Consider the following 16289-nt stretch of genomic DNA (forward strand, 5'->3'; position numbering starts at 1 on the left):
TGACAAATGACCTTCATAGTTCACAATGCTGTACTGGGATAAATTTAAGTTATTATTTGTGCTATGGTTAGTGTTGTGTTATGGTCGTGTCAGGTACACACACTCACATGTGTTCATGAAATGAATGTTTTTCAGTATTTTGTCATATCACCAAGAATATCTGTCATGCCCTGGCCCTGTCTTGTCTGTTGTTTCCACATAGTACATGGCTCTTTGTTGTTGTTCCTCTCTCCGCCCTTGTCCCGCCTTAGCTCCACCCTCTCGTTGTGCCTCCTTTGTAGCCCTGCCCCCTTGTTATCTGTCCCAGATATTCCTTATCTGTGGTGTTCATTTAAGTTCCCTTGTCTCTGTGCCACTTTGTCGGACATTCCACCTTTGTTTTGCTCACTCCAGTCTGTCTGTTGCTTGATCCCGGTCCTCATTTTGTCTCGTCTGTTCCTCGCTCCATTTTCACTGGTCTGTTTGTCTTGTCTGTTCCTCCTTCTTTCCCTTTCAAGTCAGTTTGTGTCTCTCCCGTCGGTTTCCCTTTCTGTGCTCTGTTCGCCCTGTTTAGCTATCTCTGTCTGTTTAGCTCCCTCCATCTAGGTTTCTCTGTTTCGTTCTATCGATACTTTTCTCTCTGTCTAGGTCTTTCTTTACCCAAGTCTGTCTGTTTTTTTATAAATAAAATTCTGTATTTTAGCATTGCCAAAATGAAAATATACCCTGAAATACTGCTATATTATTGTAGGGGCATAATTGCCCACCCTTAAACCCCATACATTTTGAAATCATAAAAAAAACACAAAAAAGACTTCAAAAGTGAAACATTTAGACTGAGGAAATTCTAACATTTTTCATTAAAACTTTACCTGAGGAAGTGAGGTTTCTACAAGGGAACATTCTAATATGGGATTGGTCTTATATCTATAATTATATTTTTGTTCATAGTCTCACAGAAACCATTGTGGATTTAAATTCAGTATCTATACTGTTGATAGTGACACCATAAACTGTGAGGAAATCTGATCCAAAATCATTATTTATTTCTCAAAAAATTATGACCTTCAAGATTGGGTTCATATTACTCCTTAAATTACAAGAGTCCGAATCATAAACTGGAGGCTTTATCCACTGCATTGAATTACCCATGAAAAAGAATCGAGACCACAGCCCACATTATTACATATGTTTATTAAGTCCAGACTCATTCTGGTCAGTGGACTTATGCAATATGTCTATAGTGCAATCTGATTGTAAATTTGAATACAAATAAAGGTGCATAAGTGCTGCTTCCTATTAGTTTAATTGATGTAAATTTTCTCCACTAAATTTTTTGGAAAACAATGGTGATGCAGTATTAAATACAGATTTAAAGCCCATAAACATACTTTAAGTAGTGAGCTCATCCAGTATTTAGATGTTACATTCTAGTCAGATTGAGTTGTTAAAATACAGATAGATTTGTGCTTATATGATTTGGATATTCTGTAAGTAATTAAGCAAGCAGTCAGTAATTTCTTTAATCTTTGAAGTACAAGCTTCCTGAATTGGAAATAAGCGAGTGTGTGTCTGTCTGAGTTTGTTCAGGGTCGACAGCGCTGGATGAAGCGAGGGTAAAGACACACATCGCGGATGTGGTGCCTGTTGAGTAACCAAGTGAGGAAGCGCTCCAGACCGAGACCATACCCTCCGTGTGGACACGTCCCAAATTTCCTCTGAAATAGAGCCATCAGAACCATGTTACATTCAAAGTTTCATTTTCAGCAAAGATTTGAAATTTAATCAGCTGCAATTTCAGTCCTCTAGATGGTGCTGTGTGTCTCTACTTCTCAGGTTCCCTAACTATGGCTGAAAAAAAGGCTAGAATTACAAACTCCCTCAATCTCAATCTGATTCCTACTCCACCTATCCTACGCCTGTACATTCCACCTCCATTTGCGCAATCACATGGAGGGCTCGCCACATTGAAGGCTGTCCCAAAGTTTGTCTCTGGATTGATCCCCTCCCCCAATTTGAAGCACCCTACATGGGTGACTTCCTTAGGAGTTTTTATTAATAGGCAGTGGAAAGTACACAAATAAAAAGGCCATTAATAAAACTTGCTATTAAAACAGTCACCAAAACATTAGCACACAGCCTTTATTAAAGCCAGCATTGACATTAAGGGGAACACAACAGGACCGTGACAAACTCACTGCTGTGCAGTAATTTTGTTTCACTACATTTTTGTTTTCCCCAAGGCTTAATTTAAGGATTTCATTCATTCATTCAGCCTACCCGGAATGGTAAGGATTTCTGGACAGTTCTGGTAACACAAACTACCAGGGTATATACTCAACTACAGCCCTGTGCCAGATTCAGTGACCACATACCTTTATTTAGATTAATATCTTGTCAAAACAGTCAAGTAACTAATATTTGAAGATAATTTTTTTTCAATGACATTAGATGCAAAATTTTCCACTCTCAAAGAAAAAATAAGCAAAAATGCAGCACAAAACCAAATGAATCTCATGCATGTGCTACAACTAGGGGCCTGAACGTACCTGGTCAGTGTACCAGTAGTAGGGAGTGGAGTCAATGCCTTCTCTCTTGTAGCCCTCCAGGAGCTCCTCAGCATCCCAGATACGCATGGACCCTCCCACAATTTCTCCAACATTAGGCATCAGCACATCAACCTGAACACATGTTTAACAAACCGAGACCAACACTTTCCTTACAGAAATGCTCAACATAAATGTTCTTTATCATATCCTGGCAGTTAATAAGCAAACAATTAACAAGGAATCAAGGTGTGGTTTGTGGTTCAATTTTACACTGGTGTCTATGTGAGAATATAACCTTCAGAGAATTCTGCCTACTTTCACAGTTCAGTGGTGGGAGGAAAAACACATGTTCATGAAAGTTATGGAGAGTTCAAATAACAGTGAAAAATGGATGAGCAATGCGTTTAATATGTTACTGACCGACTCTGTGAGGCGGCGGTCCTCCGGGCAGCGCTGCATGTAGAAGGATTTGATCTCAGCGGGGAAACGACACAAAAGGATGGTCTCGTTAATGGTGTCAGTCATCAGCCTCTCCGGGGCTTCAGGGATATCCTAAAGGAAAACAACATAATTTCTTGGATTAGAGAATGAAATTAATTTGGAAATTTTTCATGAATTGTTTTTGCATCTTTTGTTAAAATAACAAGTGTTCAGAAGCAAAAACAGTCACCACAATATTTTGAAAAAGAAGCCATACTTCTCCAAACTCGTAGTAGGTCCCATCATCTTTTTTAATGTCATGCTCCTTCAGCCACACAATAGCTTCAGTGTAGTTCATCCTCTTGAATGGCCTCTTAGGGGGCTTGAAGTTCTACAAACAAACAAAAAAATAATATTTAACAAACCCATAAAATATAATTAACAAACAAACCCATAAAAAATAATAAATAAATAAAAACTCAAATAAAAAAAAACATCAAGCATTTCAAATTCAAAAGTCTGCAGTAGGGCTGTCCCCGTGAAAGAATTTCCCGTGCGGTGTTTTATCAGGGCTCAGCACTGCGAAATGCGATATTACTGTCCCAAATTACTTACATGGAACCAGCCTGAACTGTGCCTTTTGAGGCTGCTCCATGACTCGATGCTGGGGGTGGCAGTTGGGCTTTAGCTGAAATGCTCTCAAACTGGTGAAGCCGCATTTGGTTTTGTGACTAGGTTTGCGTCCATTTTGTAAAACAAAGACTAACACACAGACGTTCAGCCGCAGTTCAGATGCCAACAGTTGGAAAAATTACACTCTTAACCTTTTTTTACGGTTTTTTAACATTCATTGAACACCCCCTGCTAAGTTTAAAACAAGAAACACCATGCAAAAAAAAAAAAAAGAAAAACGTAAACTTTGCAGTGCAGACAGTTCTTGCCATTCCTTGCGGCTGGCTGGTCAATAGCACGGTAATACCATATTGTGGTTATTGTGACAGCACTAGTCTGCAGACAAAGCCTTTGCATTTGCCTTTAGGTCAAAAATAACGTATTGCTCAGAGAGCTTTGTACTTGGTTTAATTCTGATCAGTGGCTATGGCTAGTAGCTGATGGCACCTGTCTGTGAGCAGCACATTAACACAAACTGCATTCATTTGAAAGTAATGTTACAAGTAAAAGTTACTGAAAGAAGTGATATTAAAATGAGCAGTTTAATTCTAGAACACTGTACTAAGCAAAAGGCTTAGACACCTAAGTTCATTATTATATCATTATTATTTACAATAATTTATCTTCTCAGTTGTCACATCTTGACACTTTCTGGTTTGTTTTCCTCTTCCATGTGGCTCTGTCTGTTTGTTGTCATTCCTAGCCCCGCCCTCGTTTCACTCCAACCTCCGCCTCTTTTGTCATTGTCCCTCGTTATCTGTGTCAGGTGTGTCTAGTTAGTTCATGTATTTAAGCCCTCTTCCCTCACTTCCTGGTATCGGTCATTTTCTTTGTTTGTTTCATTGTGAATTGTGTTGTTCTCTGGCTTGTTCTGTTTCCCAATTGTTTTCGTAGTCTGTTTTCTCTAGCTTGTTTCTCGTTGTCTCCTGCCTGTTTCCTGCTCATTCCCATGTTTATTAGTAATGTTAGTTCGTGTTTCTACTCTAGTTCGTTTGTTTTGTCTTCTCTTTATTAAATTCCGTGTTGTAGCGAGTGTGTCCGCCTCCCTGAATCTACTCATCACACCCCCGTGACATCAGTAGTAGTTGTGCTGTGAGCGAGTGAAGAACATTGTGTTTCCAGATGTTCTCCTGATCGTATGGATTTGTTAAATCTACAGCACACTTCATTTAACACAATGAAGTATTTATTAACGACTAAAACTAAGGACTGAACGATAACCTCAAATAACACTGGACTGCCACCAGGAGAGTTGTGGAGAGGGTTAAAACAACACATTCATGGTTCCTACCCTTCTCCAAATTTACACAGTGCAGTTTCTCCAGTGCTGAGCCCAGAATAGAAATGACAAAGGCTCTATTCTCCCGACTATAGAACAGTGGAGCCTCACAATATTACCTTAAAAATATTAAATCTCATTTTCTCAGGCGTTTAAAACCTTTACACAGTACTGAATATCTGAGGTCACTGTAAATATACAGACCACTATTAAACACTCGAGTAGAACGGAATATTCTAACCCCTGCTCTACTACTTTATCTGAAAGCTTCTGTAATTTTGCAGTAAGTTTAAACTGCAGCATGTGTCTGCAGAGTGTATATGTTTTAGGAATAATTATGTGAATGTTACACATTTTAACGAGCTGAACCCTAAAGAAACGGCCAACTCTTCTAATAGACGAACAGGACGGAAACACTAGGCTGTGTCTGGGATAATTTAGTCTGTATCATTCAGCTGCTCAGATGGTACACATTGCACATTCAAGCTACAGTAGTACAGTACACAAGCACTGATAAAGTGATGGGTGAGATGTCAGAGGTCATACAGGGTTGATGTCGTACAGCAGGGCAGCAGCAGGGGACTTCAGGACACGGTCCACCACATCACACACCAGATCCTCCAGCCTGTTCAGCAGGTCCTCGTAGGTGATGAAGGGGCACTCTGCCTCGATGTGGGTGTACCTGAAAAATCACAAGAATTACAGTTCAAATTAATCTATGCTACACTGGAGGTAGTTAAAGTTCCCAAACCCATATTTGCTCAGACTTGTAGTTCGGTCCCTTGTTCCGGACCAAACAAGAAAATTACACAATGTTACATTGTAGTCCTGGTGTGGTTTGAGGCATCACTGACATATTAACAACTGAATTACAACTAAAGGAAGTAAAAAATGACATATGACGCATATATGATGTTTATTTTGCAAGCCTCTCGGGACGTCACGTCCTGTGTTTGGTTCATTTAGATGCCTTTGGTTCATAATTCATTCATACTTGAAACAAACAGCATCTTGTTTGGTGCGCACCAGAGTTCGAAAGGGAGTGTTCACACTAAAGGCCAATTTTTTAATTACTGTGTGTGTGTGTGTGTGTGTGTGTTACTCACTCCGAGAGGTGTCTGCGAGTGCGAGACTGCTCAGCACGGTACGACTGAGCAATACAGAAAGTGTCTCCCAGCGCGGGGATGCAGGTCTCCAGGTAAAGCTGAGAGGACTGAGTCAGAAACGCCTGCTCTCCAAAATAATCCAACTTAAAGAGGGTGGAGCCACCCTCCACTTGGGTCTGCACCAGAGTGGGAGGAGTTATCTGCACAACACACACACACACACACAGTAATTAACAAGCCTTAACATTAATAACAGAGTTAGAAGCTGAGAGTTGGGGGGTGGTTCAAAAAAACTAACCTCGTAGTATCCGCGGCTGAAGAAGTGGTCTCTGAAGCACTGAGTGACAACGGAGCGCAGGCGGAGGATTTTGGAGACGTTTTCCCCACGGATCATCATGTGCCTGTTGTTCAGCTGCACGTCCACATCCGACTCCTCGTTCAACAGGTTATCAGCGCCACCTGCTGGAGCCAGGCCAACCAGCTCCCAGTAATCACAGTGCAGCTCATGGCCTCCTGGAGCCTGTTCAGGAATGGATGCAGTATCAGTAATGTGCACAATCACAACATTTTTTTTCATTATGTCCAGCATTGTCTGTCCTGCTTGTCCTACATGTGTCTCCAAATTATTCAAAAGGAGGAGAAATAAAACCATCTTGGGTTTGGAAAGTGATGATATACTGGTTATATCCGCCATGCCTTTATATTGTTACCTTTATAAACACTGACTTTTAAACTTGCACAACACAAATTAAAGCAACGCTAGGTGATATCCCCCTACTGTCTAGTGGGAGGGAAGGAGAGGTTTCCTAGGTTTGCCCAGGAGAAACACTCCAAAACTTACCTATTGTTTCTTTAACAGAATGTGGGGTAGGAGATGTGAAGAGGAAGTTTACCTGCTTTCCCTCAGGAACCTGTTTCACTGTTCCGTACAGAGCCACCGTGCTCTCGGTGGACAGAACCAGCCCGTTGTAGCACTGACACTGAGGAGACCAGGCGAAGAAAAAGAATTAACCCTCACCATCTCATACACAAAAGACAAGAAAATGCACACCACACAACATAGGGACAGGTCTTTCATGTGTGCCTAGTAGTGTAGCATTTCACACGCCGTTAGAGACAATACAAACTAATACTGAAATCAAGCTGTCATTGGTGTATGGGTCCACACTGCAAAATGCAAAAGTAATTAAAATGAATATTTATTAGATTAGTACCAGTTTGTCTGTGAGGACACACTGCAGGAAGCCTGTTCCATCTCTCAGCACAATGAAGAGAAGATTTTTTCCTAAAACATCACACAATATTAAATACAATGTAAAGCTGGGGCAAGCAGAATTTCCAATCACCATGAACAGCAGAAATGTTTTGCATCTGGTTCTTGTAGCATTCACTAAATCAAACTGAACGATGCAAACCAAAGTCAGATGTATAAAAAAGACAACTGAATATACAACATACATGAGGTGGTAAGAACTGAACTCTAGTAAACCATGTAGACTGTGTACTTCTGGGTGCCTTGTTTTAAAACACAGTGGTTAATAAGGATATTATAACAAATATTGGTACCATGCACCATGAGCAATTCAGGAGTGAAAAATCTGTACCTTGCCGGCGCAGCCTGTGGACCCAGCCGAACACTTTCACCCTCTGTTCCCTCAGAGGCTCCAGCTGATAAATCTTAACCTGGAAAAGACAGAAAGGAACAGCACATTCACATCAAACCTATCCACATAAACTCTTTGTTAGGGCTGAACCAGAGTATTCAGATATCGGATCGTAGGATAGGTATTGGTTTTGAAATTTGGGATTTCGATATTTTTCTTCGATAAAATTGATCTGCAAAATACACTTTGCCAGAATGTTTTGATTACAATTTAAATTTTCCATTTTCGGCATTGATTAAATGGGGGCGGCACGGTGGTGCAGCAGGTAGTGTCGCAGTCACACAGCTCCAGGGACCTGGAGGTTGTGGGTTCGATTCCCGCTCCGGGTGACTGTCTGTGAGGAGTTGGTGTGTTCTCCCCGTGTCTGCGTGGGTTTCCTCCGGGTGCTCCGGTTTCCTCCCACAGTTCAAAAACACACGTTGGTAGGTGGATTGGTGACTCAAAAGTGTCCGTAGGTGTGAGTGTGTGAGTGAGTGAATGTGTGTGTGTGTCTGTGTTGCCCTGTGAAGGACTGGCGCCCGCTCCAGGGTGCATTCCTGCCTTGCGCCCAATGATTCCAGGTAGGAATTCACCGCGACCCTGAATTGGATAAGCGGTTACAGATAATGAATGAATGAATGAATTGTTTAAATGTGGACATATATCACATCATGTCATACTAGGGCTGGGCGGTATATCGATATAATAAAATATATCGGTGTAGAACAGAGCGGGATATGAAGTGAGGCTACATCGTTTATGTCGATATTTGACATTTTTAAATTGCTAAATCTTGTACAGAGCCACTCTGTTCTCTCACTATGAGTCAGTGCTCTGCTCAGCCTGTCTGCTTCGCTCTGCTCACAGCCCCGCCCCGATTAAAGAGTGTCTTTTATAAATAAGGTGGCTTGTATTAACGTGCTCCTGTCTTTAGATTATCTGTGTAGTTTATATTATAACCTCCTTGGTTTCAGAGATAATACGTAGACACATACAAATACATTTCATATCACTATATCGCTAAAAGGCTGAAAATCTCAAGATAAAAATCACAACTCTGCTTGTACCTTGCAGAACCTACCTGTTTGGGTTCAGGAAGGCTTGGGTCTTTCTCAATAATGACCTTTCTGGCCTCCTCCAGATTCTTCTCTCGTCTCTCTGCATCTTCAGCCTGTACAAAAACACGGCAAAAACGCTCTTACCCCACACCAAACACAAACACCAGGACAAAAGCAGCACCAGAGTTGACCACATAGGCACCTCTTTCTTGTCTTTGGCATCAGTCTTCATACTCTCCTTGCTGAGGAGTTTCTTGGTGTTCTTCATCTGGGTCTTGGAGATCACAGTCCAGCGCTGACACAGTGCACAGAACAAAAAGAAGGGAGATCAGATCGGTGACTGCTGGGATCTTCATTTCTCATTCACTAAAACCTTAGCCTTGATTCTAAAGCTGTAAATCACTGGCCAGACTACAGAATCCTACAATTTTATTTGAGAGTAAATGACTAGGTCTGCCACAAAAATAAAATAATAATACAATATTATACACAATTCCCTCCATAATTTTTGCTGACCTCAATATTGACCATTGTGTTTACATAAGAATAAACGTCTCCAGTGTTCTATGACCTTTGTGTCGATTTGTTTGAAAACATTGGTTTCATTTTATTTATGTTTTATTGATGCAGTATATTTTTTATTTCAGTGTATTAGTATATTTAATAACTTTTTTTTGCTCTTTTAAAGGTGTGTAATTGCATTATATTATACTATATTATCACCATATCAGTGGTATAAACTGGCCTTAACCCTCTGGAGTCAGCACTAAATCAGAGCTTGCACCACAACTCTTATAAACATTAGAAACATAATAAACATACCCCCAGAAACTTTACAGTCTACTTTTCAAATATATTGATGTTGAAAATAATTTTATTTTTAGCTTGTTGTTATAGAAAGATACAGGTGCATCTCATTATATTAAAATATTATCAAAAAGTTCATTTATTTCTCTAATTCAATTTAAAATGTGAAGCTCATATTATAGATTAATTACAAACAGTGACCTATTTCAAGTGTTTATTTCTTTTAATGTTAATGATTATGGCTTACAGCAAGTGAAAACCCAAAAGTCAGTGTCTCATAAAATTAGAATATGACACAAAACCAATTTAAAATGTGATTTTTAATACAGACATGTTGTTTGTTCAGAATATGGGTTCCTGAAACAGGTTCCTGAGGGGTTATGGAAGTTCAAGTTGCTTTGGCAGTGGCCTTCAGCTCGCATGCATTGTTGGGTCTGGTGTCTCTCATCTTTCTCTTGACAATACCCTATAGATTCTCTATATGATTGAGGTCGGTGAGTCTGAAGGCCAATCAAGCGCAGAGATATTGTGGTTATTAAACCATGTACTGGTACTTTTGGCAGGAAAATGAAATCCACATCTCCATAAAGCTTGTCAGCTGAGGTTAGCATAAAGTGCTCTAAAATCTCCTGCTAGATGGCTGCGCTGAATTTGGTCTTGATGTAACAGTGGACCAACACCAGCAGACATGTTCAGCAGGCTCCCCAAACCATCACTGACCATAGAAACTTTACACTAGACTCAAGCAGTTTGGACTGTGTCTCTTCACTCTTTACTTTTTTTAATTTACTTCCATCTGAAAACAAGACTTTGGACACTGAGCCACAGTCCTGTGCTTTTTCTCCTGGGCCCAGGTGAGACGCTCCTGGCCTTGTCTCTGGGTCATGAGCAGCTTGACACAAGGACTGTGACAGTTGCGGCCCATGTCCTGGACACGTCTGTGTGTGGTGGCTCTTAACAGCGATGGCAAAAAGAGGCTTCATGAACCAATGGTGTTTTCCCACCCAAAGGTTCGCCAAGAGGTTCATTACCGGAAGCCTCACTGAATCGTTCTCACTAGTGACACCTGCTGTGCAGAGGGATATATGACAGACTAAATTAATCCTGAGCCAAAGTATGTTTAATTTATGGAATATCTATGTTTAAAATTAACTATTTCTGCCTGTTTGCATAATAATATTATTAACTGAGCGTGATGTCTCTGAGGGTGAACACTCAAAATAAATACATCTATGACATACACTGACACTGAATGCAAATGTGCCTATGGAACTGGGACTATGGAACTCCAGAAGCACTCCACTCCTTGTGAATCTCCCACATTTTTAACAGCCTTTTCTTGACAATCTTCTCAAGGCTGAAGTTTTCCCTGTTGCCTGTGCATCTTTTTCTACCACATCTTTCCTTCCACTCAACTTTCCATTAATAAGCTTGGATACAGCAGGAGGGAGTCAATGACTGCCTTCTGGACATCTGTCAATCAGCAGTCTTCCCCATGACTTTGTAGCCTACTGAACCAGACTAAGCGACCATTTTAAAGGTTTAGGAAACATTTGCAGGTGTTTTGTGATGATTATTCTAATTTTCTGAGATAATGACTGTTGGGTTTTCATTGGCTTTAAGCCATAAACATCAACATTAAAAAGAAATAAACACTTGAAATAGGTCACTCTGTTTATATAATGAGCTTCACTTTTTGAACTGAATTACATTGTTGACGATATTCTAATTTATTGAGATGCACCTGTAATTAACAAGAGGCACGTCTCTGAGCCTTAGACTGCGACCATTGATGGCTCGCTCATTCGTATTCTTATGATAAAAGCATGCTCACTCCATGTAGCTCCATGACGGTACCATCACGCTTTTCAGACGGCTTCAGTCTGAGCCCTTTGTTTCATTGATGGGGTGGGAGCTAATGGGCCTTTATCTTTGACAGTGGGGAGGGGATTTCTCACCTGTGTTTCACACCTAGCTCATGAATAGTTATTGTGTGAGCCACAGGTTTAGAGAAAAACAGTGTCACATTAGATTTGTAGCAATATAGAGGAAAGGCTAAATAAAATGTCAGAAAACTGTAAGCACCAGAGTGTAGCCAACACCCACATCTACACAGTTCAGAGCTCTAATGAAAACTTCATAAATGTTCATAATGTGATTTTTCACTCTATATATATATATATAATGCCCCTTTGAAAATAGGTTTTTGGGAAGTCCATGTTTAGAGTTAATTTACACAAAAAATCAGACATATTACACACAGACTTCTCTCACATTATCATTGCTGGGTTTGTGCTGAATATTAGCATGTGTTTTGGGAACAATTTTTAGGCATGTCAGATCACCTCAGACGTGGCTGAAAGGGCTCAGGCTCCAGAGGGTTAAGAATGACAATATCACTGATCAATTTATTATATTTGTGACAATATATCGACCAAAGAAAGGTCTATTAAAGAGCTATTATAACAGGCCTATAACTGACTGTGCACTAGGGGCTGTGAACTGTTTGTTTCACCTCTCCCTCTTTCTCTGAATCCACATAGATGGTTGGGAACGGTTCCTTCCCCGCAAACTGAAGAGCCTACAAGAGAACATTAGAAAATACATTTTAAATAAATTACCATCAATGCTGCAGCTCTAAAATTACAGGTCTGATGAGTAAAATATCAGAATAAAGACTGTATAAACTTCAGAACGTAAATGAATGGTTTTACCTTCAGTGGAGTTTTGAAAGGGTTCTGCTCCGTCCCGTCTCCATTCTGATCACTGCCCTGTTTGTCAGAGATGTACAGCTCCTCTAAACAAGGGATTAATAAAAAATCCAATGAGAAATAGAACTCAGGCTTACTCACGTCCAAGTAGATTTGTTATTGTGATACATTTTATTACCGACTATATTCTTTTATGAGTTTATGGTGGAAACGGTCTGAACTTTAGAAAAACTACCGCCCCCACTTTTCTGTTAGAGAGAGCACGGTTAGCCCTGTTTAACTGATCACAACGAAGCAGCTTTATAAATGTGTCAACCCTAACTAGAGAATTGTCTGTTTCACAACATCGTCCAAGATTTGTGGTATTTTGACATGTTACTTCTGCCATTAAGCCATCACACAAACACACGCACAAATATCACTAGTAGGTAATTCATTGTCTGTAAGCACTTATCTAGTACGGGGTCGCGGTGGGTCCAGAGCCTACCCGGAATCACAGGGGGCAAGGCGGGAAACACACCCTGGAGGGACACCAGTCCATTGCAGGTCGACACACACTCACACATTCACTCACACACTAACACTATAGACACTGTTTTGAGTATCCAATCCATCTATCTATTACAAGCAGACTTGTAAAAATGTAAAAAGTAAAAACCGAAAATAAATCTGAGAAAAACCGCAGCAGTGTTTTAAAGGCCTTAGATTTTATAAAAAAAAAAACGCTTAATAAATAATATTTACGCCATGTTAAGAAACTAAAAAGCAGTTTTAATGTGGATCTCAAGCAGTTTATGACTAAGTCCTCTGATGTGTGTGTGCGCGTGTGCCACGTTAGATGATGTAACCCCGCTGTAGTGGCAGGGAAAGAGAAACTAAAAAATCTCACTCACTCAGGGAGATGTTCTCCATGTTCTTGGTCACTGTGTCCCTCAGGTCCTCGGTTTCTATCTCTCTGAGGGGGAACGACCCGCACGAACCGGCGCAAAGCTGTGGATTTGATTTTGAACGGAAGCTGATTCTGAAAGTAACGTCAACCCCTTTCCAACCCGCGAGGTCTCACCGCGCACTGCGCACGCGCGGCACAGTCAGTGATGCAGCAGCACATGATTGGTTCATTTTAAAGCGGAAACTCTTCCGAGTCACTGATTGGTTGCTGTGACAATCAGAGGCGGGATTTTAAATAACATCCTTAACGATTGGCCTATTTCTTCGGTGCCATTTAAGTGATGAAATGTTATCTGTTTTAATACAAATTTCAATATTAATTTTAATATACCGTAAAATAATAATAATAATAATAATAATAATACATTTTCACTATCATCAGTTTGCATTTCAGTTTTTTTATGTCGTTTATATACAGAAGTTGTCTGTAATTTCTTGAATAATGGACCAGCAAAACTGCTCTAATACTATTTGGAATACTTCATTACAGTAAAAATTAAGAACGTCCTTCACATTGTCTGCAAATTTCCTGTAAACTTTCTTTTTTAGATGCACATTTTTTCATTGTAATATTGTTAGAAACAGTTTATGCAGCCTACACCTATAAATACAGGAGCCAGTCTACACTTTTAATATAATGATTCAGATTTTGAAATATGAGCTGGACTCCTAAAGCTAATGTAATTGGCGTTACTGCTCATCCCACAAATGCTTATTCCTTCAGATGTGACACCATTTAAAAGGGAAATTAACAGGCTTTCCAACAGTCTAAGATTTAATACCAAAAAGCATTGTTACAAGAAAGAAATAATCTACTAAACACACATTTCCTTACTTTTTGTGCTAGGTTTAGTTATTTTACATGGCAGAGTTAACTGTTTTATTTCACTTTCATCTGTTATGCAATTAGCTTGTTTTTATTTTTTCTTAACATACAGGAATGTCTACTAGGCTTCAGTTTTGGTTCTCTGTTGTTACTTATAGCCTGGCTGACTCTGGACTGAGATTGTGCTGACTGCTGCCTGAACAGCAGAGTAAAGTCCCTGACAAACAAAAACCAAAAATTGTCCAGAATATCTGACCAAAGTAATGAAGAGGATTGCATCAGATTTCCTTTGCAGAATAAATTTTTCTTATCTGCTCTACAAAGTTCCTTTTTCTTATGCAATCATTTGAAATATTAATAAATGAAGGTAGCTCCTTGATGGCTGTTTTGACTGGATATAAAATAATTAAGTGTGGACTCTGACATTTATAGTATTGTAGATTCAGTATTATGACCTGATACGTGGTTTCTACTGGAGCTCATCAGGGTGCAAAGATCAGATGTTAATTTTAGAAAGTTGTACAACATTTTGTCCCTTTACAACAAATAATGAAGACAGTACTGTAGATTTTATTCACACTTAAAACTACCATTATAGTTTGAGCATCAAAAGAAGTCAGCAAACATCTTTATTATACCTTTAAAATAGCATAAGGAACAAGGGCATGAGGGCAGTCTGGCTCAACAATTCTACATACCTGCTGTCACAATGGGGGTGTAGTGGTGGTCAAGGAACAGGGATGTAAGGGAGGTAAGTGCAGAACATTTTATTTACAATAAAGGAACTAGACAGAGAGGCTAGGGAACTAGATAGAGAGCAAGGATACTAAATTCTAAAAGGCTAGGGAGCTAAACGCTAAAAGACTAAACAAGAGACTAAACACAAAGCAAAGGAGCTGAGCATGGACACAAGACAATAAAAAGTACCAAATACAACTGCGAACTGACTGACTGCAAACAATGACCCACCACTAAGAACCACAGACACAGGCTATAAAAAGATACCACAGACAAGAAACACCTGGGTACGAGAGAGGAGTAATCACATGACTAGATCAAATATGAGGGTAGGACAATCACACGACTAGAGGAACTGTGTGGGTTTTCTCCGGGTGACTGTCTGTGAGGAGTTGGTGTGTTCTCCCCGTGTCCGCCTGGGTTTCCTCCGGGTGACTGTCTGTGAGGAGTTGGTGTGTTCTCCCCGTGTCCGCGTGGGTTTCCTCCGGGTGCTCCGGTTTCCTCCGGGTGCTCCGGTTTCCTCCCACAGTCCAAAAACACACGTTGGTAGGTGGATTGGCGACTCAAAAGTGTCCGTAGGTGTGAATGTGTGTGTCTGTGTTGCCCTGTGAAGGACTGGCGCCCCCTCCAGGGTGTATTCCCGCCTTGCGCCCAATGATTCCAGGTAGGCTCTGGACCCACCCCGACCCTGAACTGGATAAGGGTTACAGATAATGAATGAATGAATAAATAATGGGACCTTTTGGTTACTTTTAAGTATTTTTTTTACACCTAGGTATGTTAAATGTATGTATGTTGAAAAATGAAATGTTCAGTTTCAATATTATATATATATGTGCATTATCACAAACAACTGACTTCTGTATGACAGCTTGTAGCATTCTCTTTTATGAATAGTGTAATCACAGCTTCTGGTATTTAGTATGTTATATGATTAAAATCTTAAATGTTGTATAAATCGAAGCCACTTGGCACTGATTCAATGTTCAATGTGTTGTGGATGCATCACAACATAATGCTGAACTAATATTAAATCTACATAAAATCAATGTCCACAAATAAATAATTTCTGACGTCAGAGATCAACGCTGATTCAACCGATAAGATGAAAAAATGTTGATTCAATGTACTTTTGCTATCCAGGTTATTGCTTTTATGAAACAGCGATCAACCTAAAATACACAAATGTGCACAAATGTTCAATTCATAAACGTATTTATTCATAAACAATCATTAACAATTAAAGTGTTCCCCGCCATGGCAAGCAGTGTTGCCAAGCAACATGAGGGCGATACATATCCACTCCATTGAACAAAATATGTTCAGGTATATTCAGGGTTTTTAGTTGAGTAGAAATACTTACATTTCTGTCCTCCGGAGAAGTGTTCCTTTAGGTTACAGCGTAGGGTCGATGTAGAAGTGTAAATTGGACTTAAGTAGAAGCTGCAGGGCGTATAGGGCTAGCCTTGGGCTGCGTTTTTAGCATTTAGCTCAAGAAACTGGCTGAGTAGCATTAGCTTAACCGAGCACTGTATCTTCTGCTTTCACACTGC

At 40.0% G+C, this 16289-nt stretch overlaps 1 protein-coding gene across 1 annotated transcript; it reads right to left on the reverse strand.

Annotated features, from left to right (window-relative positions):
- Positions 1 to 1158: 1158 nt before the first annotated feature.
- On the reverse strand, positions 1159 to 13298 carry LOC136699864 (asparagine--tRNA ligase, cytoplasmic-like). The gene is made up of 15 exons (XM_066674908.1): positions 13118 to 13298; positions 12228 to 12310; positions 12029 to 12094; positions 8909 to 9001; positions 8730 to 8819; positions 7610 to 7688; positions 7220 to 7290; positions 6899 to 6985; positions 6304 to 6525; positions 6006 to 6205; positions 5446 to 5581; positions 3226 to 3339; positions 2949 to 3080; positions 2529 to 2660; positions 1159 to 1697 (listed from the first exon to the last, which is right to left on the reverse strand). Exons 1-15 carry the CDS (start codon positions 13134 to 13136, stop codon positions 1566 to 1568), a joined length of 1656 nt encoding a protein of 551 aa, XP_066531005.1. The 5' UTR covers positions 13137 to 13298; the 3' UTR covers positions 1159 to 1565.
- Between the last annotated feature and the right edge of the window lie 2991 nt (positions 13299 to 16289).

This window comes from Hoplias malabaricus, chromosome 6 (assembly GCF_029633855.1).
Source record: "Hoplias malabaricus isolate fHopMal1 chromosome 6, fHopMal1.hap1, whole genome shotgun sequence".
NCBI lineage: Eukaryota > Metazoa > Chordata > Actinopteri > Characiformes > Erythrinidae > Hoplias > Hoplias malabaricus.